This window comes from Pristiophorus japonicus, chromosome 1 (genome assembly GCF_044704955.1).
Source record: "Pristiophorus japonicus isolate sPriJap1 chromosome 1, sPriJap1.hap1, whole genome shotgun sequence".
Taxonomy (NCBI): Eukaryota; Metazoa; Chordata; class Chondrichthyes; family Pristiophoridae; genus Pristiophorus; species Pristiophorus japonicus.
The window spans coordinates 56937753-56963246 of record NC_091977.1 but is presented as its reverse complement, the minus strand read 5'-3'; the positions used below and the strand labels follow the sequence as shown (position 1 = coordinate 56963246).

The following is a 25494-nucleotide window of genomic DNA, read 5'->3' as shown; positions in this document are numbered from 1 at the left end:
AGTAGAATGGACCTACATTCCATCAAGTTTAGAAGAATGATAGATGATCTTGTTGAAACGTATAAAGTTCTTAGAGGTTGCTAGACTGTTTCCCTGGCTGGAGACTCTAGAACTAGGGGTCATGGTCTTGGGATAAGGGGTTGGCCATTTAGGACTGAGATGAGGAATAATTTCTTCATTCAGAGGGTTGCAAATCTGTGGAATTCTCTACCCGCAAGGGCTGTGGATGCTCAGTCTTTGAGTATATTCAATAGATTTTTAGGCACTATGGGAATAAAGGGATATGGTGATGGGGTGTTAAATTGGAGCCATGAACTTATTGAATGGTGGACCAGGCTCAAAGGACTGAATGGTCTACGCCTGGTCCAATTTCTTATGTTCTTATGTAACATGCCAGGAGATAGCTAGTCAATCCAATGCCAAAGGTGATCTTGAATGTGATGCAACTTGCTGCAGTGTCTACAGGAGTGCTCAATTTTGGACTTCTGTTTTTTTTGAGCCTAGTATGAGAGGTTTTGAATACATTACAACACACTACAGATACCTACTATATTCATTAGGGTCAAGAGGTAGTTCTGGACATGTTGTTTCCCATGGAACCGTACCACCGAGTCATCCACTCCCAAGAGCACCTCAATGTTGTAGTCACCATCTTTTGCATGTCTTCGCTGCCTCAGGGTTTCATCCAATTGCATGCCAATGTTGTCATACATGTTGTCCAGGTCACCAACCACACCAAACTTAGACCCTGTCAACAAATATGAGCTGTGTTTAGTACAAACTAAAGCATATCCTTACAGCATATAACAATGTAATCAAATGTTTTGCAGCTTGCATTTAAACATTATAAAGTAGACATGCATTATACATCCATTCAGTACCTTTTAATAACATGAGCTCAGTACAAAGTGTTTAAATTTCCACCTGATACCAAACTAGGAGGGGCAATAGAATCGGAGGAAGTGACTCAGAAATGAAAGGATATAGGAACAGGAGTAGGCCATTCAGCCCCTTGAGCCTGTTCCGCCATTCAATTTGATTGTGGCTGATCTGTACCTCAATTCCATTTACTCACCTTTGTTCTATTTCCCTTGATACCCTTTCCTAATAAAACGATATTGATCTTAGTCTTGAAAATTTCATTTGACCCAACAGCCACAGCCTTTTGAGCGAAAGAGTTCCAGATTTCCACTATCCATTTTTGTGAAAAAATGCTCACTAATTCCACTCCAAAATGGCTTGACTCTAATTTTAAGATTTTGCCCACTTGTTCTGGAATCCCCCACCAGAGGAAATAGTTTCATTGGGCCCAAGTTTCGGCCTCAGTTGCTCCTGATTTTTTGGAGCAACTGGTGTAGAACGGAGTATCTTAGAAATTCAAATTCTCGGCATTTAGTTTGCTCCAGTTCTAGTCAGTTAGAACAGTTTCACTTTGGAACAGAATTTTTTTTTCAAAAGGGGGCGTGTCCGGCCACTTACGCCTGTTTTCAAAGTTTCGACGTGAAAACTTACTCCAAACTAACTTAGAATGGAGTAAGTGAAGATTTTTGTACGCTCGAAAAAACCTTGCCTACACTTTAGAAAATCAGGCGTAGGTTACAAATCAGGCGTAGGGAATGGGGGGGGGGGGGGGTTTAAAGGGAAGTTTATAAACATTAAACACTTCAGTTTTACAAATAAAGAGCCATCATCAATAATAAATGATAAAAACATCAATAAATCAACCAATAAATCAATCAAAAAAAATTAAGAAGAAATAATTTGTTTTTTAAATCAATAAATAAAACATTTTCTACTTACCGACTGCAGCACCGGGAGCCCTCCAACAGCGTGCTGGGATGCCCCCCCACCCAGTGTGTCTCTATCAGTGTCTCTATCTCTCTGTCTGTCAGTGTCTGTGTTTCTGACAGCGAGGGGTGGAGGGGAGGGGGAGGAAGGATGGAGGGGAGGAGGGGTGGAGGGGAGGGGGAGGAGGGGTGGTGGAGTGGGGGACAGGGGGTGTAGTGGGGGAGAGGGGGTGGGGGGGAGGGGGGGGTGACAAGGGAGGGAGGGGAGGGGGGTGAGAAGGGAGGGAGGGGAGGGGGGTGAGAAGGGAGGGAGGGGGGAGAGAAGGGAGGGAGGGGGGAGAGAAGGGAGGGAGGGAGGGGGGGAGAGAAGGGAGGGGGGAGAGAAGGGAGGGAGGGGGGAGAGAGAAGGGAGGGAGGAGGGGGGGTGAGAGAAGGGAGGGGAGGGGGTGAGAGAAGCGAGGGAGGGAGGGAGGGGAGGGGGGAAGAGAAGGGAGGGAGGGGAAGGGGAGAGAAGGGGGGAAGAGAGAGAGAGAGAGAGAAGGGAGAGAGAGAGAGAGAGAAAGAAAGGAGAGGGAGGCTGAACCGGCCGGGTCCAGCCGGGCCCAAGACTTCGAGCTTAGACTTACCGGATTGACAGGTAGGTGGCGTCGGGTCCGGGGTCCGGGGGGGTCGGGAGCACGGATCTGGGGGAGCGCGGGTCAGGGTGGAGGGGGGCGGAGATCGGTTGGGGAGGGGGGGAGATCGGTCGGGGGGAGCGGCGGAGATCAATCGGGGCGGAGATCGGTCGGGAGCGGAGGTCGGTCGGGGAGGGGGGGGAAGGTCGGGAGTGGAGGAAGCGGAGGTCGGGTCGGGGGGGGGAGGAGCGGGAGTCAAGTCGGGTCGGGTCTGGTCTGGAGGAAGCAGGAGCTGGGCGTGGGAGGCAGCCTTATGCACGCAGCCCCAGTGAGGCCATTCGGCCAGGGCTAGGGGCTGCGTGCTTCGGGCCCCTCCCACACAGTTTTGGGCGCCTGGAGCTACTGCACATGCGCGCCCACTGTAGTGCGCATGTGCAGAGGTCCCAGCACTGTTTTCAGCGCAGGGACCTGGCTCTGCCCCCTACAGCTCGTGCTATGCTGCGCCGAGCTGCAAACGACCTGTAGGGAACCGGAGAATCTGGAAGTTTTTTTTAGGCGCACTTTGTGGCGCGAAAAACGGGCGTCCAGGTCGCGTCGCAGCCCGAAACTTGGGCCCTCTGTATCTACCCTGTCGAATCTTTTTATCATTTTATACACCTCAAACAGGTCATCCCTCAACCATCTAAATTCAAAAGAATACAAGCCATGTTTATGCAACCTGTCCTCATAATTTAACCCTTTAAACCCTGGTATTATTCATGTGAATCTGCGCTGTAAACTCTTCCAAGGCCAATATATCCTTCCTGAGGTGTGGTGTCTAGAACGGAACACAGCACTCGAGATGATGTCTGACCAAGGCTGTGTACAATTATAGCACAACTTTCACACTTTTTTATTCCAGCCTCTGTGAGATAAAGACCAACATTCAGTTAGCCTTTCTGATTATATTTTTTACCCATGCATTAGCTTTTAATGATTTGGGTTTCTGAACACCTAAATCTCTTAGCTCCTCCGCAGCTCCTAGTCTCACAGCATCTAATATTCCAATTTATCTTTCTTGGGTTCAAAGTGGATCTACGCAGCCCCCTAACTGAGTGCCATCTGCAAACTTGGAACACAGCTCTATTCCTTCATCCAAGTCATTAATATATATGGTGAAAAGCTGAGGCCCCTGTGCAGCTCCCTGGGGAACACTACAGAGAACATTCCCTTTATCCCTTACCTCCTAACCAATTACTAACCCATGTCACAAAGTAACCTCCAAATCCTTGCATTTTCATTTTTGTTAATAATCTCTTGTGTGGAACCGAATCAAATGCCCTGTGGAAGTCCATACGGATGACATCCATAGACACTCCCCTATCCACCATGCTACTGACCTCAGAATATTCAACTAGATTAATCAGACATGACCTACCCTTCATAAATCTTTCATCAGCTCACAACTTGTCCACATGTTCGATCATTCTGTCTGATGACAGATTCCAGTAACTTCCCCACAACTGATATTAAACTGGTGGGTCTGTTATCTGGGTTTTCCCTCCCTCCTTAAATAATGGAAAGACATTTGAAATTTTGCAATCAAAGGCACAATTCCTGAGTCGAGAAAGCTTTGGAAAATTATGAATAATGCCTCTGCAATTTCCTCACCTATTTTTTTTAGTATCCTATGGTGGAAACCATCAGATCCAGGAGCTTTGTCTATCTTACGTCCCATTATTTTCTCTATTACCATTTTATTACTTAGATTTATCCATTAAATTCTCTCCTTAACTTATTTTTGGGTTCCTTGTACCGCTTTTGTTCTCGTCCACCATTGTGAATTAGGATACAAAACATTAATTCAGTCAGACATTTTCTTATTGTCCACCTGTATCTGCCTAGATTCCTCTTCATCACTCTCTTTCTTTTAACATACAGGTTCAACGTCCGAAATCCGGAATCCTCGGGACTGACTCCATGTCGGGTTTTGGGTTTTTCCGGACTTCAGACAAGAAAATCAATAGTCTGAAATCCAGAATCCTTGACCGAATCCATGACGGATTTCGGGTTTTGCTAAATTTCGGACCTCGCAGATCGCCGATTCATGCCGGTCATCATCATCATAGGCAGTCCCTCGGATCGAAGATGACTTGCTTCCACGCCAAAAAACGCTGAGTTCACAAGTGTTCCAATGAAGGACCTAATATTCCAGGTCCTGAACTACATGTTGAAGGGCGGAAGATGCCTGTGCGTGGATTTTTTTAACGTGTGGTGACCGTTGCACACCAGCCACCACACAGGCTTGACAGATCTAGGACTTGGTCCGCTGGCAAGAGTTATCCAAGACAACTGGAGACCAGCTCTGCTACATGGACCTAGTGCACACACATATCGCAGTGTGGGCTGGCTTGTGCTGCCCCTGGACCCCTGGTCCCGAACTCACGCCTCTCCTGGGCCCCGATCACATTCCTCCACAGTCTCTTGCTGCACCTTCGCCCCGATCTCACCGCTCCTGCTGTGTGCCATGCTCCAATCACCGACCTGGAGCTGGATGACATCACTCTTCACTGCCATCACTGTCCTGCACCAGCTCGCACTGCTCCCTGAAGTGATATGCCGCCACACTGCTTCCAGGCTGCCACACCTCTGCTCCTTTTCTAGCCCCGACCTGCCGCTGGTGTTCTCATGCAGGTCGGGGCCTCACGCAGGTACTCTGCTCCTCGCCGCTCACCGATTCACACAGATACTCCGCACCTCTCCGCTCACCAATTCACACAGGTACTCCGCACCTCTCCGCTCACCGATTCACAGAGGTACTCCGCACCTCTCCGCTCACCGATTCACACAGGTACTCCGCACCTCGCCGCTCACCGATTCACACAGATACTCCGCACCTCGCCGCTCACCGATTCACACAGGTACTCCGCACCTCTCCGCTCACCGATTCACAGAGGTATTCCGCACCTCTCCGCTCACCGATTCACACAGGTACTCCGCACCTCTCCGCTCACCGATTCACACAGATACTCCGCACCTCTCCACTCACCGATTCACACAGATACTCCGCACCTCTCCGCTCACCGATTCACACAGATACTCCGCACCTCTCCACTCACCGATTCACACAGGTACTCCGCACCTCTCCGCTCACTGATTCACACAGATACTCCGCACCTCTCCGCTCACCGATTCACACAGGTACTCCGCACCTCTCCGCTCACTGATTCACACAGATACTCCGCACCTCTCCGCTCACCGATTCACACAGGTACTCCGCACCTCTCCGCTCACCGATTCACACAGGTACTCCGCACCTCTCCGCTCACCGATTCACACAGGTACTCCGCACCTCTCCGCTCACCGATTCACACAGGTACTCCGCACCTCTCCGCTCACCGATTCACACAGGTACTCCGCACCTCTCCGCTCACTGATTCACACAGATACTCCGCACCTCTCCGCTCACCGATTCACACAGGTACTCCGCACCTCTCCGCTCACCGATTCACACAGGTACTCCGCACCTCTCCGCTCACCGATTCACACAGGTACTCCGCACCTCTCCGCTCACCGATTCACACAGGTACTCCGCACCTCTCCGCTCACCGATTCACACAGGTACTCCGCACCTCTCCGCTCACTGATTCACACAGATACTCCGCACCTCTCCGCTCACCGATTCACACAGGTACTCCGCACCTCTCCACTCACTGATTCACACAGATACTCCGCACCTCTCCGCTCACTGATTCACACAGATACTCCGCACCTCTCCGCTCACCGATTCACACAGATACTCCGCACCTCTCCGCTCACCGATTCACACAGATACTCCGCACCTCTCCGCTCACCGATTCACACAGATACTCCGCTCCACTCCGCTCACCGATTCACACAGGTACTCCGCACCTCTCCGCTCAGTGATTCACACAGATACTCCGCACCTCTCCACTCACTGATTCACACAGGTACTCCGCACCTCTCCGCTCACCGATTCACACAGATACTCCGCTCCACTCCGCTCACCGATTCACACAGGTACTCCGCACCTCTCCGCTCACCGATTCACACAGATACTCCGCTCCACTCCGCTCACTGATTCACACAGGTACTCCGCACCTCTCCACTCACTGATTCACACAGGTACTCCGCACCTCTCCGCTCAGTGATTCACACAGATACTCCGCACCTCTCCGCTCACTGATTCACACAGATACTCCGCACCTCTCCGCTCACCGATTCACACAGGTACTCCGCACCTCTCCGCTCACCGATTCACACAGATACTCCGCACCTCTCCACTCACTGATTCACACAGATACTCCGCACCTCTCCACTCACTGATTCACACAGATACTCCGCACCTCTCCGCTCACCGATTCACACAGGTACTCCGCACCTCTCCACTCACTGATTCACACAGATACTCCGCACCTCTCCACTCACTGATTCACACAGATACTCCGCACCTCTCCGCTCACCGATTCACACAGGTACTCCGCACCTCTCCGCTCACCGATTCACACAGGTACTCCGCACCTCTCCGCTCACCGATTCACACAGGTACTCCGCACCTCTCCGCTCACCGATTCACACAGATACTCCGCACCTCTCCGCTCACCGATTCACACAGGTACTCCGCACCTCTCCGCTCACCGATTCACACAGGTACTCCGCACCTCTCCGCTCACCGTTTCACACAGGTACTCCGCACCTCTCCACTCACCGATTCACAGAGGTATTCCGCACCTCTCCGCTCACCGATTCACACAGGTACTCCGCACCTCTCCGCTCACCGATTCACACAGATACTCCGCACCTCTCCACTCACCGATTCACACAGGTACTCCGCACCTCTCCACTCACTGATTCACACAGGTACTCCGCACCTCTCCACTCACTGATTCACACAGATACTCCGCACCTCTCCGCTCACCGATTCACACAGATACTCCGCACCTCTCCACTCACCGATTCACACAGGTACTCCGCACCTCTCCACTCACCGATTCACACAGGTACTCCGCACCTCTCCACTCACCGATTCACACAGATACTCCGCACCTCTCCACTCACCGATTCACACAGGTACTCCGCACCTCTCCACTCACCGATTCACACAGGTACTCCGCACCTCTCCACTCACTGATTCACACAGATACTCCGCACCTCTCCACTCACCGATTCACACAGATACTCCGCACCTCTCCGCTCACCGATTCACACAGATACTCCGCACCTCTCCGCTCACCGATTCACACAGGTACTCCGCACCTCTCCGCTCACTGATTCACACAGATACTCCGCACCTCTCCGCTCACCGATTCACACAGGTACTCCGCACCTCTCCGCTCACTGATTCACACAGGTACTCCGCACCTCTCCGCTCACCGATTCACAGAGGTACTCCGCACCTCTCCGCTCACCGATTCACACAGATACTCCGCACCTCTCCGCTCACCGATTCACACAGGTACTCCGCACCTCTCCGCTCACCGATTCACACAGGTACTCCGCACCTCTCCACTCACTGATTCACACAGATACTCCGCACCTCTCCACTCAGTGATTCACACAGGTACTCCGCACCTCTCCGCTCAGTGATTCACACAGATACTCCGCACCTCTCCGCTCACTGATTCACACAGATACTCCGCACCTCTCCGCTCACCGATTCACACAGGTACTCCGCACCTCTCCGCTCACCGATTCACACAGGTACTCCGCACCTCTCCGCTCACCGATTCACACAGGTACTCCGCACCTCTCCGCTCACCGATTCACACAGATACTCCGCACCTCTCCGCTCACCGATTCACACAGGTACTCCGCACCTCTCCGCTCACCGATTCACACAGGTACTCCGCACCTCTCCGCTCACCGATTCACACAGATACTCCGCACCTCTCCGCTCACTGATTCACACAGATACTCCGCACCTCTCCGCTCACCGATTCACACAGATACTCCGCACCTCTCCGCTCACCGATTCACACAGGTACTCCGCACCTCTCCGCTCACCGATTCACACGGATACTCCGCACCTCTCCGCTCACCGATTCACACAGATACTCCGCACCTCTCCGCTCACCGATTCACACAGATACTCCGCACCTCTCCGCTCACCGATTCACACAGGTACTCCGCACCTCTCCGCTCACCGATTCACACGGATACTCCGCACCTCTCCGCTCACCGATTCACACAGATACTCCGCACCTCGCCGCTCACCGATTCACACAGGTACTCCGCACCTCTCCGCTCACCGATTCACACAGATACTCCGCACCTCTCCGCTCACCGATTCACACAGATACTCCGCACCTCTCCGCTCACTGATTCACATAGATACTCCGCACCTCTCCGCTCACCGATTCACACAGATACTCCGCACCTCTCCGCTCACTGATTCACATAGATACTCCGCACCTCTCCGCTCACCGATTCACACAGATACTCCGCACCTCTCCGCTCACCGATTCACACAGGTACTCCGCACCTCGCCGCTCACCGATTCACACAGATACTCCGCACCTCTCCGCTCACCGATTCACACAGGTACTCCGCACCTCTCCACTCACTGATTCACACAGATACTCCGCACCTCTCCACTCACTGATTCACACAGGTACTCCGCACCTCTCCGCTCACCGATTCACACAGGTACTCCGCACCTCGCCGCTCACCGATTCACACAGGTACTCCGCACCTCTCCGCTCACCGATTCACAGAGGTACTCCGCACCTCTCCACTCACCGATTCACACAGATACTCCGCACCTCTCCGCTCACCGATTCACACAGGTACTCCGCACCTCTCCACTCACTGATTCACACAGATACTCCGCACCTCTCCACTCACTGATTCACACAGGTACTCCGCACCTCTCCGCTCACCGATTCACACAGGTACTCCGCACCTCTCCACTCACCGATTCACACAGGTCCTCCGCACCTCTCCGCTCACCGATTCACACAGATACTCCGCACCTCTCCACTCACTGATTCACACAGATACTCCGCACCTCTCCGCTCACCGATTCACACAGATACTCCGCACCTCTCCGCTCACCGATTCACACAGGTACTCCACACCTCTCCGCTCACCGATTCACACAGGTACTCCGCACCTCGCCACCCGCTGATTCCCGCCACCCGCGGCGCTGCATTTTTTACTTGTTTCCTCGTTCCTCGCTGCCTGATGTTCCCATCTTGGCCGCCTCAAAATTTCCAGTTTTCGGAGAATAATTTTGGACTCCATCCACAATGCGCAAAATGTCTGGTTTTCGGACAAATCTGGTTTTTGGATTCGGGACGTTGTACCTCTATTGATAAAAACTTATGCTGACAGCTTTGAAGCCCTTGCAAGATTTTTCTCACGTTCCCTTTTTACATCTCTTATTAGTTTGTAATGTTTTGTTGATTTTTATAGCTGTCACAGTCTGCTGAATTTCCACTTTTCTTTTTAATTCTATATGCCTTTTCCTTTATCTTGAATACAGTCTTTTACCTCATTTATTGACATGAGGTGTAGAAAATATGTCCTTTTGTAGAAAATGACAGATTAAATTTAATGTAGACATGTGTAAAGTTGTTACACATAGGAAGGAACAATAGATGACAAATAGCTCAGGGAGAAGCCAGATGTCTGAATAGATTCGTAGCTAAAGACGTCCAACCAATTGATTGGAGAGCAATAATCAGCAAAGCCAATTGGATGCTGAACTACAGAACCAAAACAGTCAGATATAAGTGAGAGGAAGTAATGATCAAGTGTTATAGTGCTCTAGTCAGACCGCTGGTTGTCAGGAAACAAGAGAAACATTCAAGTGCTGGGGGCAGAGAGAGGAGTGAGGTTGATATCCAGGGCTGTAGGGCCGAGTTATGAGGAAAGACCAGAGAGACTTGGGCTTTTCAGCCTGGACTGAGGGAATGCTGTTCTGTTGGAGACAACGTCTTTCAGATGAGATGTTAAACTGAGGCCTCGTCTGCTCTCTCAGGTGGATGTAAAAATCCCATGGCAATATAGCGAAGAAAACCAGGGAAGTTATCCCTGGTGTCCTGGCTAATATTTATCCCTCAATCAACATCACTAAAACAGATTATCTGTCCATTCTCACATTGCTGTTTGTGGGAGCTTGCTGTTTGCAAATTAGCTGACTCGTTTCCTACATTGCAATAGTGACTACAGTTCAAAAGTACTTCATTGGTTGTAAAGCACTTTGGGACGTCCTGTACTGTGAAAGGTGCTATATAAATCCAAGTCTCTCTTTCTTTTTTCTTGGCAAGGAAACATCTAAGAGATGATCTCATATGGATATACAAGATTGTTATCTAGAAAGTTAACCCAGAATATTATTTCAACTTAAACTGCGGAAGTAGCAGTAGACATGCTCAAACTAGTAAAAGGTAACTTTAGGACTGCTGTCAGAAAGTTCTTCTTCACACAAAGAGTGGAACTGTTTCCACAATGCAGGAAGCTCGGTAACCAGAGGACTCAGATTTAAGGTAATTGGCAAAAGGACCAGAGGGGAGATGAGGAAAAATTTATTTTACGTAGCGAGTTGTTATGCGTTGGAATGCACTGCCTGAAAGGATGATTGAAGCAGATTCAATAGTAACTTGCAAAAGGGAATTGGGTATATACTTGAAAAGGAAAGATTTGCAGGGCTATGGGGAAAGAGCAGAGGAGTGAGATTAATTGAGCAGCTCTTTCAAAAAGCAGCATAGGTACGATGGGCCAAATGGCCTCCTTTGGTGCTGTTGATTCCACGATGTTCATCGTCTAACTAGTGCAATCATATTCTCTACTTGTTGTCCATGGATTGAATGATCAGGTGACTTGATGGTCCGCTACTGGTCAGTATTGGTCATTGCTACATTGGCTAATACCTTTAATCAGCCACGCATTAGTGGGGCACCTTGTATGGTCATAAGAGCTGAATTTTGTCTTCTCACTCTCCCACCCAGCCTCTGCAGGGTGCTAGGTGGGGTGGGTGAGAAGGCGAGCCTTGAGATCGGAGCCTGCTGCACTTGCCCTCGGTTATGACTCTTATTATCATTGACTCAGTAACTGACTCACACTTAATTTCCCGTGCTCATGCATTGACGCACAATCTCTCATATTCACTTATTCACTGATCGACTTACATACTCTCACTCCTCCATACTCCCTCACACTCTTATTCTCTCACTCACTTGGTCACTCTCTTATTCACTCTCATTTAGTAACACTCCCTCTCACATTCGCCCCTTTACTCTTCACCTCTCACTCAACCTCACTCTCTCACTCCCTCAGTCAGTCCTTCATGCAATCACTTACTCATTCACATCTTTTCTCACTATCCTACTCACTGATTTACTCCCTCATACCTCCCTCTTAATCAATAACTCACCAATTTTACTCTCAGATTCACTTACGCTTACACTCACTTACTCTCAGACTCTCACTCTTATATTCATTCACTCGCACTGAAGCTCACACACTTACTCATTCTCTTGCACTCTCTCACTCAGTAACTTATCCCCTTTACCCAAGGGAGAGGGAAATGTATCCTGATCCCAAAGTGAGACAGGATTGTACCCCGACCTCAGGGTGCAAGGCGATTGAACTCCCCTTCATTCTCTCTCTCTCTCTCTGTCCTGATGCCACTCCCTCCTTGCCATTTTGTTCTATGGGACCCCAGAGACAGACCCCTACACTCACTAGCAGCATAGTATCAGCAGTCTATCACTGGATTCAGTGCCGAAATTTCAGTCAGGATCCCCAGGGTACAGACTCCCACGACCTTCTCCTGCTGGAACCTATTGCTTGTGATCCCCTTTCCTTTACTAGGTCCAAACAGTTGTTTTTGAACAGTATAAAGTCGAGCTGTATATTTAATATATGAAGACGAACAGAAAAATTAATAAACCCTCATGATTATGCTTGGTGCGATATTGCGTCCTTTGACTGGACCCACTCACGGGGTCCTGACTGCATTGGGGCCATGTGGAATTGCCCGTGTTGCATGGCCCTAACGTTGCCCCCAACAGTGGCACTACTGCTCGGGGAGTCGAGAGGTCTATAAAGGCCCGAGAGTCGGAGGAGGCGGCCACAGAAGCTGGAGCTCAGGAAGTCGAGAGGCCTATAAAGGCCCGAGAGTCGGAGGAGGCGGTCACAGGAGCGGGAGTTCGGAGAGTCGAGAGGCCTATAAGGGCCCAAGAGTCGGAGGAGGCGGCCACAGGTGTGGGAATTCGGGGAGTCGAGAGGCCGATAAAGGCTCGAGAGTCGGAAGAGGCTAGCTGGTGCAGGGGCAGGTGCAGAAGGTAAACAAAGAAGTAAGAAGAAATCAAAGTGGGATGTCACAGCTAAGCGGGTAAGTAATTGGCTGGTTGGTGAGTATTTGATCTTTTATTTTTCTTAACAGTAAGAAACTGTTGGCATTGTTACAAATTAAGTTAATCTAAGGGTTAAGTCATGGCAGGAGAGCCCAGACCCATGTCATGCTCCTCCTGTGCTATGTGGGAAATCAGGGACACTACCAGTGTCCCTGACTACTACGTATGCGGGAAGTGTATTCAGCTGCAGCTCCTGACAGACCACATTGCAACACTAGAGCTGTGGATGGATTCACTCTGGAGCATCCACGATGCTGAGGATGCCTAGTAAAAGATCCTCTCGAATGAGTGATCACAGTATGGTTGATTTTGTAATACAGATTGAGGGTGAGGAAGTAGTGTCTCAAACGAGCATACTATGCTAAACAAAGGGGACTACAATGGGATGAGGGCAGAGTTAGCTAAAGTAGACTGGGAACATAGACTAAATGGTGACACAATTGAGGAACAGTGGAGGACTTTTAAGGAGCTCTTTCATAGTGCTCAACAAAAATATATTCCAGTGAAAAAGAAGGACGGTAAGAGAAGGGATAACCAGCCGCGGATAACCAAGGAAATAAAGGAGAGTATCAAATTAAAAACCAATGCGTATAAGGTGGCCAAGGTTAGTGGGGAACTAGAAGATTGGGAAAATTTGAAACGACAGCAAAGTAAGACTAAGAAAGCAATAAAGAAAGGAAAGATAGATTACGAAGGTAAACTTGCACAAAACATAAAAACAGATAGTAAAAGCTTTTACCGATATATAAAAAGGAAAAGAGTGACTAAAGTAAATGTTGGTCCTCTAGAAGATGAGAAGGGGGATTTAGTAATGGGAAATGTGGAAATGGCTGAGATCTTAAACAATTATTTTGCTTCGGTCTTCACAGTGGAAGACACAAAAACCATGCCAAAAATTGCTGGTCACGGGAATGTGGGAAGGGAGGACCTTGAGACAATCACTATCACTCAGGAGGTAGTGCTGGACAGGCTAATGGGACTCAAGGTAGACAAGTCCCCTGGTCCTGATGAAATGCATTCCAGGGTATTAAAAGAGATGGCAGAAGTTATAGCAGATGCATTGGTTATAATCTACCAAAATTCTCTGGACTCTGGGGAGGTACCAGTGGATTGGAAAGCAGCTAATGTAACGCCTCTGTTTAAGAAAGGGGGCAGACAAAAGGCAGGTAACTATAGGCCGGTTAGTTTAACATCTGTCGTGGGGAAAATGCTTTAAGCTATCATTAAGGAAGAAATAGTGGGACATCTAGATAGGAATAGTGCAATCAAGCAGACGCAACATGGATTCATGAAGGGGAAATCATGTTTAACTAATTTACTGGAATTCTTTGAGGATATAACGAGCATGGTGGATTGGGGTGTACCGATGGATGTGGTGTATTTAGATTTCCAAAAGGCATTCGATAAGGTGCCACACAAAAGGTTACTGCAGAAGATAAAGGTACGCGGAGTCAGTGGAAATGTATTAGCATGTATAGAGAATTGGCTGGCTAACAGAAAGCAGAGAGTTGGGATAAATGGGTCCTTTTCAGGTTGGAAATCGGTGGTTAGTGGGTGTCACAGGAATCGCTGCTGGGACCACAACTGTTTACAATATACATAGATGACTGGGAAGAGGGGACAGAGTGTAGTGTCACAAAATTTGCAGATGACACAAAGATTATTGGGAAAGCGGGTTGTGTAGAGGACACAAAGAGGCTGCAAAGAGATTTAGTTAGGTTAAGCGAATGGGCTAAGATTTGGCAGATGGAATACAATGTCAGAAAATGTGAGGTCATCCACCTTGGAAAAAAAAACAGTAAACGGGAATATTATTTGAATGGGGAGAAATTACAACATGCTGATGTGCAGAGGGACCTGGGGGTCCTTGTGCATGAATCCCAAAAAGTTAGTTTGCAGGTACAGCAGGTAATCAGGAAGGCGAATGGAATGTTGGCCTTCATTGCAAGAGGGATAGAGTACAAAAGCAGGGAGGTCCTGCTGCAACTGTACAGGGTATTGGTGAGGCCGCACCTGGAGTACTGCGTGCAGTTTTGGTCACCTTACTTAAGGAAGGATATACTAGCTTTGGAGGGGGTACAGAGACGATTCACTAGGCTGATTCCGGAGATGATAGATTGAGTAGACTGGGTCTTTACTCGTTGGAGTTCAGAAGGATGAGGGGTGATCTTATAGAAACATTTAAAATAATGAAAGGGATAGACAAGATAGAGGCAGAGAGGTTGTTTCCACTAGTCGGGGAGACTAGAACAAGGGGGCACAGCCTCAAAATACGGGGGAGCCAATTTAAAACCGAGTTGAGAAGGAATTTCTTCTCCCAGAGGGTTGTGAATCTGTGGAATTCTCTGCCCAGGGAAGCAGTTGAGGCTAGCTCATTGAATGTATTCAAATCACAGACAGATAAATTTTTAACCAATAAGGAAATTAAGGGTTATGGGGAGCGGGCGGGTAAGTGGAGCTGAGTCCACGGCCAGATCAGCCATGATCTTGTTGACTGGCGGAGCAGGCTCGAGGGGCTAGATGGCCTACTCCTGTTCCAAATTCTTATGTTCTTATGTCATGAATAGCACGTTTAGTGAGTTGGTCACACTGCAGGTAAAGATTGCACAGCCAGATAGGAAATGGGTGACCATCAGGAAGAGCAAGGGAAGGAAGGTAGTGCAGGGGTCCCCTGCAGTCACCTCCCTCCAAAACAGATACACCGTTTTGGGTACTGTTGAGCGAGGTGGCTCATCAGGGGAAGGCAGCAGCAGCCAAGTCCATCGCACCAGGGGTGGCTCTGATGCACAGGAATGCAGGAAAAAGAGTGGGAGAGCTATAGTGATAGGAGATTCTATTGTAAGGGGAATAGATAGGCATTTCTGCGGCCGCAAACGAAACTCCAGAATGGTATGTTTCCTTCCTGGTGCAAAGGTCAAGGATGTCTCGGCGCAGCTGCAGCGCATTCTGGAGGGGGAAGATGAACAGCCGGCTGTCATGGTACATATAGGTAACAACGATATAGGTAAAAAACGGGATGAGATCCTACAAGCTGAATTTAGAGTTAAATTAAAAAGTAGGACCTCAAAGGTAATAATCTCAGGATTGCTACCAGTGACATGTGCTAGTCAAAGCAGGAATCGCAGGATGAATATGTGGCTTGAGGAATGGGGCAAGGGGGAGGAATTCAAATTCCTGGGACATTGGAACCAGTTCTGGGGGAGGTCGGACCAGTACAAACCGGACGGTCTGCACCTGGGCAGGACTGGAGCCAATGTCCGAGGGAAGTGTTTGCTCGTGCTATTGGGGAGGGGTTAAACTAAAATGGCAGGGGGATGGGAATCAATGCAGGAAGGCATAGGGAAGTAAAAAGGGGGCAAAAGCAAAAGGTAGGAAGGAGAAAAAAGAAAAGAAATCAAGGGCAAAAATCAAAAACGGCCACATTGCAACATAATTCTAAAAGGACAAAGAGTGTTTAAAAAAAACAAGCCCAGATGCTGAGTCTCAATGCGAGGAACATTCGTAATGAGGTGGATGAATTAACTGTGCAGATAGCTGTTAACCGATATGAGGTAATTGAGATCCAAGGCTGGGAACTCAACATCCAGAGGTATCCAATATTCAGGAAGGATAGACAGGAAGGAAAAGGAGGTGGGGTAGCGTTTCTGGTTAAAGAGGAGATTAACGCAATAGTAAGGAAGAATATTCGTGTGGATGATGTGGAATCTATATGGGTAGAGCTGCGAAACACCAAAGGGCAGAAAACGCTAGTGGGAGTACAGACCACCAAACAGTAGTAGGGAGGTTGGGGACGGCAATAACAGGAAATTAGGGATGCTTGCAATAAGGGTACAGCTGTTATCATGGGTGACTTTAATATACATATAGATTGGGCTAACCAAACTGGTAGCAATACTGTGGAGGAGGAGTTCCTGGAGTGTATAAGGGATGGTTTTCTAGACCAATATGTCGAGGAACCAACTAGAGAGCAGGCCATCCTAGACTGGGTGTTGTGTAACGAGAGAGGATTAATTAGCAATCTTGTTGTGCGAGGCCCCTTGGGGAAGAGTGACCATAATATGGTAGAATTCTTTATTAAGATGGAGAGTGACACAGTTAATTCAGAGACTAGGGTCCTGAACTTAAAGAAAGGAAACTTTGACGGTTTGAGACGTGAATTGGCTAGGATAGACTGGCAAATTATACTTAAAGGGTTGATGGTGGATAGGCAATGACAGATATTTAAAGATCACATGGATGAACTACAAAAATTGTACATCCCTGTGTGACGTAAAAATAAAAAAGGGAAGGTGGTTCAACTGTGGCTAACAAGGTAAATTAGGGCAAGTGGTAAATCCAAGAAAGAGGCATATAAATTGGCCAGAAAAAGCAGCAAACCTGAGGACTGGGAGAAATTTAGAATCCAGCAGAGGAGAACTAAGGGTTTAATTAGGAGGGGGAAAATAGAGTATAAACTTGCAGGGAACATAAAAACTGACTGCAAAAGCTTCTATAGGTATGTGAAAAGAAAAAGATTAGTGAAGACGAACGAAGGTCCCTTGCAGTCAGAATCAGGTGAATTTATAATGGGGAACAAAGAAATGGCAGACCAATTGAACACATATTTTGGTTCTGTCTTCACTAACGAAGACACGAATAACCTCCCGAAAATACTAGGGGACCGAGAGTCTAGCGAGAAGGAGGAACTGAGGGAAATCCTTATTAGTCAGGAAACGGTGGTAGGGAAATTGAAGGGACTGAAGGCCGATAAATCCCCAGGGCCTGATAGTTTGCATCCCAGAGTACTTAAGGAAGTGGCCCTAGAAATAGTAGATGCATTGATGGTCATTTTCCAACATTCCATGCACTCTGGATCAGTTCCTATGGATTGGAGGGTAGCTAATGTAACCCCACTTTTTAAAAAAGGAGGGAGAGAGAAAACAGGGAATTATAGACCGGTTAGCCTGACATCGGTAGTGGGGAAAATGCTGGAGTCAATTATTCAAGATGCAATAGCAGCGCATTTGGAAAGCAATGACAGGATCGGTCCAAGTCAGCATGGATTTATGAAAAGGAAATCATGCTTGACAAATCTTCTAGAGTTTTTTGAGGATGTAACTAGTAGAGTGGATAAGGGAGAACCAGTAGATGTGGTGTATTTGGACTTTCAAAAGGCTTTTGACAAGGTCCCACACAAGAGATTAGTGCGCAAAATTAAGGCACATTGTATTGGGGGTTATGTATTGATGTGTATAGAGAAATGGTTGGCAGACAGGAAGCAAAGAGTGGGAATAAACGGGTCCTTTTCAGAATGGCAGGCAGTGACTAGTGGGGTGCCACAGTGTTCAGTGCTGGGACCCCAGCTATTTACAATATACATTAATGATTTAGACGAAGGAATTGAATCTAATATCTCCAAGTTTGCAGATGACACTAAGCTGGGTGGCAATGCGAGCTGCGAGGAGGATGCTTAGAGGCTGCAGGGGGACTTGGACAGGTTAGGTGAGTGGGCAAATGCATGGCAGATGCAGTATAATGTGGATAAATGTGAGGTTATCCACTTTGTGACAAAAACAGGAAGGCAGATTATTATCTGAATGGTGACAGATTAGGAAAAGGGGAGGTGCAACGAGACCTGGGTGTCATGGTACATCAGTCATTGAAGGTAGGCATGCAGGCACAGCAGCCAGTAAAGAAAGCAAATGGCATGCTGGCCTTCATAGCGAAGGGATTTGAGTATAGGAGCAGGGACGTCTTACTGCAGTTGTACAGGGCCTTGGTGAGACCACACCTTGAGTATTGTGTGCAGTTTTGGTCTCCTAATCTGAGGAAGGACGTGATTGCTATTGAGGGAGTGCAGCGAAGGTTCACCAGACTGATTCTCGGGATGGTAGGACTGACATATGAGGAAAGACTGGATCGGCTAGGCTTATACTCACTGGAATTTAGAAGAATGAGAGGGGATCTCATAGAAACGTGTAAAATTCTGACGGGACTGACAGGTTAGATGCAGGAAGAATGTTCCCGATGTTGGGGAAGTCCAGAACCAGGGGACACAGTCTTAGGATAAGGGGTAAGCCATATAGGACCGAGATGAGGAGAAACTTTTTCACCCAGAGAGTTGTGAAACCGTGGAAATCTCTGCCACAGAAAGTTGTTGAGTCCAGTTCGTTGGACATATTAAAAAAAAGTTAGATGTGGCCTTACGGCTAAAGGGATCAGGGGATATGAAGAGAAGGCTGAGGTGGAGTACTGAGGTTGAATGGTCAGCCATGATCATATTGAATGACGGTGCAGGCTCAAAGGGTCGAATGGCCTGCTCTTACACCTATTTTCTATATTTCTATGTTTACCGCACACTGCCATGCTGTCCCCAACATCAGTACCTGGCAGGTATTGGTTGTGCCACAACCTGGACCGTCATTCTGTTCAGGTTGGAGGCCGAGTGTGCTAGATGGTTGGCGTGCAGCTTACGAAGAGCTTGCTGTTGATGTGCCAGCAAGACACTGGTTGTGGGGCCAACACTCATTAATAAGCCGTCCGTTTAATGAGCACTGCCTCAAACATCCACTCCATCCACCATTGTCAATGCATCAAACTCCTGGAGCTTTCTACCTATCTTATGTACCTCTCAGCATTGTGGGAGCACCTTCACCACACAGACTGCAGCAGTTCAAGTAAATAAACCCACTAGCATCAATGGGCAACTAGGGATGGGCAATAAATGCTGGTCTTACCAGTGAGGCCCACATGCTGAAAATGATTATTATTTAAGGTGTGCCCCCTTGTCTACTTAGATGCACATTGATCTCCCAATGGGGGTACAAAATGTGGCACTTACTTGCCATGTGGGGGACGGAGGGGATGGCGGGGGGAGGGTCAATAATTGTAAAGTAGCCCACTTTATAAAAGAGGTAATCTCATTGTTTCCACATGGAGTGCTCCAGGCCTGGACACCATTGGGGTCACCACAATACAATCTGTTCTTGTTGTTAATATAAACAGAAAATGCTGGAAATCTCAGCGGGTCAGGCAGCATCTGTGGTGAGAAACATAGTTAACGTATCAAGTCGATGTCCCTTCGTCAGAATTGGCGAAAGTTCAAATGAACAGATTCTTAAACAGCACTGACAGGGGGAGGGGAGGAAAGAACAAAAGGGAAGATCTTTGATAGGGTGGAAGACAGGATTGATCCAAGTCAGCATGGATTTATGAAAGGGAAATCATGTTTGACAAATCTTTTGGAATTTTTTGAGGATGTAACTAGTAGAGTGGACAAGGGAGAACCAGTGGATGTGGTGTATTTGGACTTTCAAAAGGCTTTTGACAAGGTCCCACACAAGAGATTGGTGTACAAAATCAAAGCACATGGTATTGGGGGTAATGTACTGATGTGGATAGAGAACTGGTTGGCAGCCAGGAAGCAGAGAGTCGGGATAAACGGGTCCTTTTCAGAATGGCAGGGAGTGACTAGTGGAATGCCACAGGGCTCAGTGCTGGGACCCCAGCTCTTTACAATATACATTAATGATTTAGATAAAGGAATTGAGTGTAATATCTCCAAGTTTGCAGATGACACTAAACTGGGTGGCGATGTGAGCTGTGAGGAGGACGCTACAAGGTTACAGGGTGACTTGGACAGGTTAGGTGAGTGGGCAAATGCATGGCAGATGCAGTATAATGTGGATAAGTATGAGGTTATCCACTTTGGGGGCAAAAACACGAAGGCAGAATATTATCTGAATAGCGGCAGATTAGGAAAAGGGGAGGTGCAACGAGACCTGGATTCATCAGTCATTGAAAGTTGGCATGCAAGTACAGCAGGCGGTGAAGAAGGCAAATGATATGTTGGCCTTCATAGTTAGGGGATTTGAGTATAGGAGCAGGAAGGTCTTATTGCAGTTGTACAGGGCCTTGGTGAGGCCTCACCTGGAATATTGTGTTCAGTTTTGGTCCCCTAATCTGAGGAAGGATGTTCTTGCTATTGAGGGAGTGCAGCGAAGGTTCACCAGACTGATTCCCGGGATGGCTGGACTGACATATGAAGAGAGATTGGATCAACTGGGTCTTTATTCACTGGAGTTTAGAAGGATGAGAGGGGATCTCATAGAAACATATAAGATTCTGACGGGACTGTGCAGGTTAGATGCAGGAAGAATGTTCCCGTTATTGGGGAAGTCCAGAACCAGGGGACACAGTCTTAAGATGAGGGGGAGGCCATTTAGGACCTAGATGAGAAGAAACTTCTTCACTCAGAGAGTTGTTAATCTGTGGAATTCCCTACCGCAGAGAGTTGTTGATGCCAGTTCATTGGATATATTCAAGAGGGAGTTAGATATGGCCCTTACGGCGAAAGGGATCAAGGGGTATGGAGAGAAAGCAGGAAAGGGGTACTGAGGGAATGATCAGCCATGATCTTATTGAATGGTGGTGCAGGCTCGAAGGGCCGAATGGCCTACTCCTGCACCTATTTTCTATGTTTCTATGGAAGACAGGAGAGATTTGAGAGACAAAAGGGATGATGGGCCAATTTGACTTGGTAATGGCAGAAGTTAGAAAAAGGTTAGTCTGGATAGGATGTGAATGACAGAATAATAACCAGAGAGAAAAAACCAGGTCCAAATCATTGATATCTTCGTACAGCAGTGATCCCAACAACGATTCCTGGGTTACCAACTAGCAGTGTGGGAAACCTCCATTCACTGCAACCCTTTGCTGTCCGCCTCTCAGCCATCTCTCCTCTGACACCACCACTTTATCTTCGTGAAGTAGCCCAAAATTTCTCAGCCAATTTCTCACGCACTTTATCAAGGGCTTTCCGGAAGTTCATACGAATTGCAGTCAGCCCTTGTCTATATAATGTATCCTTCACAACTCCGTGTTGATTTTAAATGTTCAGTCTGTGCCCTTCTAATTATTCATTTATTTTATCTCTAATTTTAATGTTTGTAACACAAGGCTAACTGGCTGAAAGTTGCCTGGTGCTTTTTTTGAACAAGTACCAGGCAGCACCTCGTCACTACTCACTTATAAATTCATTTCTGAAGAATCACAATAAAACCCATTGCTGCCTCTCCACTGGCCCTTTGCATCTCCCTCCTCTCTCAGTATCAGCCATGGCTCAGTCAGTAGCACCCTAGCTTTTTTTTTGAGTCAGAAAGTTGTGGGTTCAAATCCCACTCCAGAGACTTGAGTACAAAAAATCTAAACTGACACTCGAGTGCAGAGGGAGCGCTATACTGTCAGAGGTGCCATCTTTCAGATGAAATATTAAACCAAGGTCTGACTGCTATCTCAGGTGGAAACAAACGATCCATTGTCACTATTTTGAAGAAGAGCAGGGAGTTATCCCTGGTTTCCTGGTCAATATCTATCCTGAATCAATATCATTAAAACACCAGATTATTTAGTCATTATCATGTTGCTGTTGGGGGAGCTTGCTGTGTGCAATTTGGCTGTCAGGTTTCCTACATTACAATAGTGACTACACTTCAAAAATTGGCTGTAAAGCGCTTTGCAATGTCTGATGGTTAGGAAAGGCACTCTATAAATGCAAGTCCTTTCTCCTGACCCCGACCTTCAATCTCCCCAGATCCTGACCCCGACCCCCAATCTTCCCTGTTCTCAACCCCCAATCTCAACTGTTCCTGGCCCGGCATCTCCTTTGCTTCCGGCCTTGACCCCTGATCTCCTTAGCACCCGATCTCTCCCCGCCCCAATCCGTAACCTCCACCCCCAATCTCCCCTGATCCCCACCCCCAATCTCCCCTGACGCCGACCTCCAATCTCCCCTGCTCCCGACCCTCAATCTCCCATGACCCCGACCCCAATCTCCCCTGACCTCCAATCTCCCCTGCTCCAGACCCCAATCTCAACTGATCCTGGCCTGGCATCTACTTTGCTTCCCGCCTCGACCCCTAATCTCCTTGACATCCGATCTCCACTTGCCCCAACCCCCACCCCCAATCTCCCGTGCTCCCGACCCTCAATCTCCCCATACTCCGACCCCCAATCTTCCCTGCTCCCGACTCCCAATCTCACCTGCTCCAGACCCCCAATCTCAACTGATCCTGGCCTAGCATCTCCTTTGCTTCCCGCCTCGACCCCTAATCTCCTTGACACCCAATCACCCCCAGACCTGACGCCGATCTGACCCCGACCCCCAATCACCTCCCGCCACAACCCCCAATCTCCCCAAGCTCCGACTCGCAATCTCTCCCAAACCCCGACCCCCAATCTCCCCCAGCCCCGACCCGCAATGTTCCCCCGCCCCAACCCCAAATCTGCCCCAGCCCCCACCCCCACTCCCCCAAGCCCCGACCTGCAAACTACCGCCGCGCCGACCCACAAGTATCCACAGCTATGATCCACAATCTCCCCAGCCCTGACCCCCATCTCCTGCCGCCCCATCCCACAATGTCCCCAAGCGCCGACCCCCAATCTCCCCCCGCCCCGACCCCCAATCTCCCCCTGCCCTGACACCCAATCTCCCCCCGCCCCGATCCCCAATCCCCCCCTGCCCCAAACCCCAATCTCCCCCCGCCCCGACCCCCAATCTCCCCCCGCCCCGACCCCCAATCTCCCCCCGCCCCGACCCCCAATCTCCCGCCGCCCTGACCCCAAATCTCCTGCCGCCCCGACCCCCAATCTCCCCAATCCCCGACCCCCAATCTCCCCCCCGCCCCGACCTCCAATCTCCCCAAGCCCCGACCCCCAATCTCCCCAAGCCCCGACCCCCAATCTCCCCAAGCCCCGACCCCCAATCTCCCGCCACCCCGACCCCCAATCTCCCCCCTGCCCCGACCCCCAATCTCCCGCCGCCCCGACTCCCAATCTCCCCAAGCCTCAACCGTCAATTTTCCCATCCCCATCCCTCAAGCTCCCACCACCCCGACCCCCAAGCATCCCCAGCCATGATCCACAATCTCCCCCAGACCCAAGCCCCAGTCTCTCCCAGCCCCGACCCACAATCTGTTCCAGCCCCAACCCCTCAGCTTTTTTAAAATTTATGCATGCGATGTGGGTGCTGCTGGTCAGGCCACGATTTATTGGCCATCCCTAATTGCCCTGGGGAAGGCGTTAGTGAGCATCCTTCTTGAACTGCTGCAGTCAGTGTGGTAGGGTGATCTAGGATTTAGACCCAGAGGCAATGAAGGAATGGTGATATATTTCCAAGCCGGACCATGTGTGACTTGGAGGGGAACTTGGAAGTGGCGGTGTTCCCATGCACCTGCTGCCCTTGTTTTTCTAGGCAATAGAGGTCGGGGGTTTGGTAGGTGCTGTCGAAGAAGGATAGGCAAGTTGTTGCTGAGCATCTTGTAGATGATACACACTGCAGACACGGTGCAGCGGTGGTGGAGGGAGTGAATGTTTAAGGTGGTGGATGGGGTGCCAATCAGCGGGTTGCTTTGTCCTGGATGGTGTCGAGCTGCTTGCGTGTTATTGGAGCTGCATTCATCCAGGCAAATGGAGAGTATTCCATCACACTCCTGACTTGTGCCTTGTAGATGGTGGCTTTTCGGAGTCAGGAGGTGAGACACTCGCCACAGATTACCCAGCCTCTGACCTGCTCTTGTAGCCACAGTACTTTTGTGGCTGGTGCAGTTAAGTTTCTGGTCAATGGTGATTCCCAGGATATTGATGGTGGTGGATTCAACGATGGTGCTGCCATTGAATGCCAACATGAAGTGGTTAGACTTTCTTTTGTTGGAGATGGATGGTCATTGTTTGGCATTTGTATTGGTTGTAAAGTGCTTTGGGACATCCTGAGAATGTGTCATTGCAAGTTCTTTCTTGCCTTTCTCAGTATTCAAGCCATAGACACAGAAAAATATATAGGAAAACAGACCACAAAATCCAAAAAAGTGAATGTGAAACCAGGAAGTATTGTTGCTATATGGGACCATATTGCCCCAGAAACACATTCTGAACTTGCAGACTTTCACAGAAATTGCTTTGCCGAAAATAATGAGATTTCTCAATTCCAATTTTTAATAGTTTCAGAATCTTTTTCTTAAATGGCAGCGGTGCTGAATCAGGAAGCCTAGACTATCTCTTCTGCCAAATATGTTCTCATCAATAACTGCATCATAGAGATAGACTGCGAGACGCCACCATGCTGGAGATGTAAATGATGCAACTTTTAATTCATGTACATTTAAAGAGGAAGTAACTTTGCCGTGGAATTAGTTGTTTGTGGAACACGGACTGCTAAACAATTCAGAAAATCTTTGAGTGACTTCCATGAACAAATTTCATGACTTCAGCACATTGTCCAAATCGTTGCACTGACGTGCCTTCAAAAAAATCTTTCTCATTCATTGGCCGAAGTATATCCTTAAAATACATATAATTAATTCCTTCATGAAATAAGGAAAATCACATAGAAAATCTGTAAGACTTTAACTTCATTGATAGAACCATGATGACATCACAAACAGTGTGTAACCACAGGTATCATCATCATAGGCAGTCCTTCGGAATCGAGGAAGACTTGCTTCCACTCTTAACATGAGTCCTTAGGTGGCTGAACAGTCCAATACGAGAACCACAGTCCCTGTCACAGGTAGGACAAATAGTCGTTGAGGGAACGGGTGGGTGGGGAGTCTGATTTGCCGTATGCTCTTTCCGCTGTCTGCGCTTGATTTCTGCATGCTCTCAGCGATGAGACTCGAGGTGCTCAGCTTTCATAGAAACATAGAAACATAGAAAATAGGTGCAGGAGTAGGCCATTCGGCCCTTCTAGCCTGCACT

At 48.6% G+C, this 25494-nt stretch overlaps 1 protein-coding gene across 1 annotated transcript in view; it reads right to left on the bottom strand.

Annotated features, from left to right (window-relative positions):
* LOC139263961 (A disintegrin and metalloproteinase with thrombospondin motifs 3-like) overlaps positions 1-25494 on the bottom strand; it is a 930658-nt gene that overhangs the window by 163495 nt on the left and 741669 nt on the right. The window contains exon 5 of the mRNA XM_070880060.1: positions 549-748. Coding sequence (XP_070736161.1) covers positions 549-748 — 200 coding nt within the window. The remainder of the gene's footprint in view (positions 1-548; positions 749-25494) is intronic.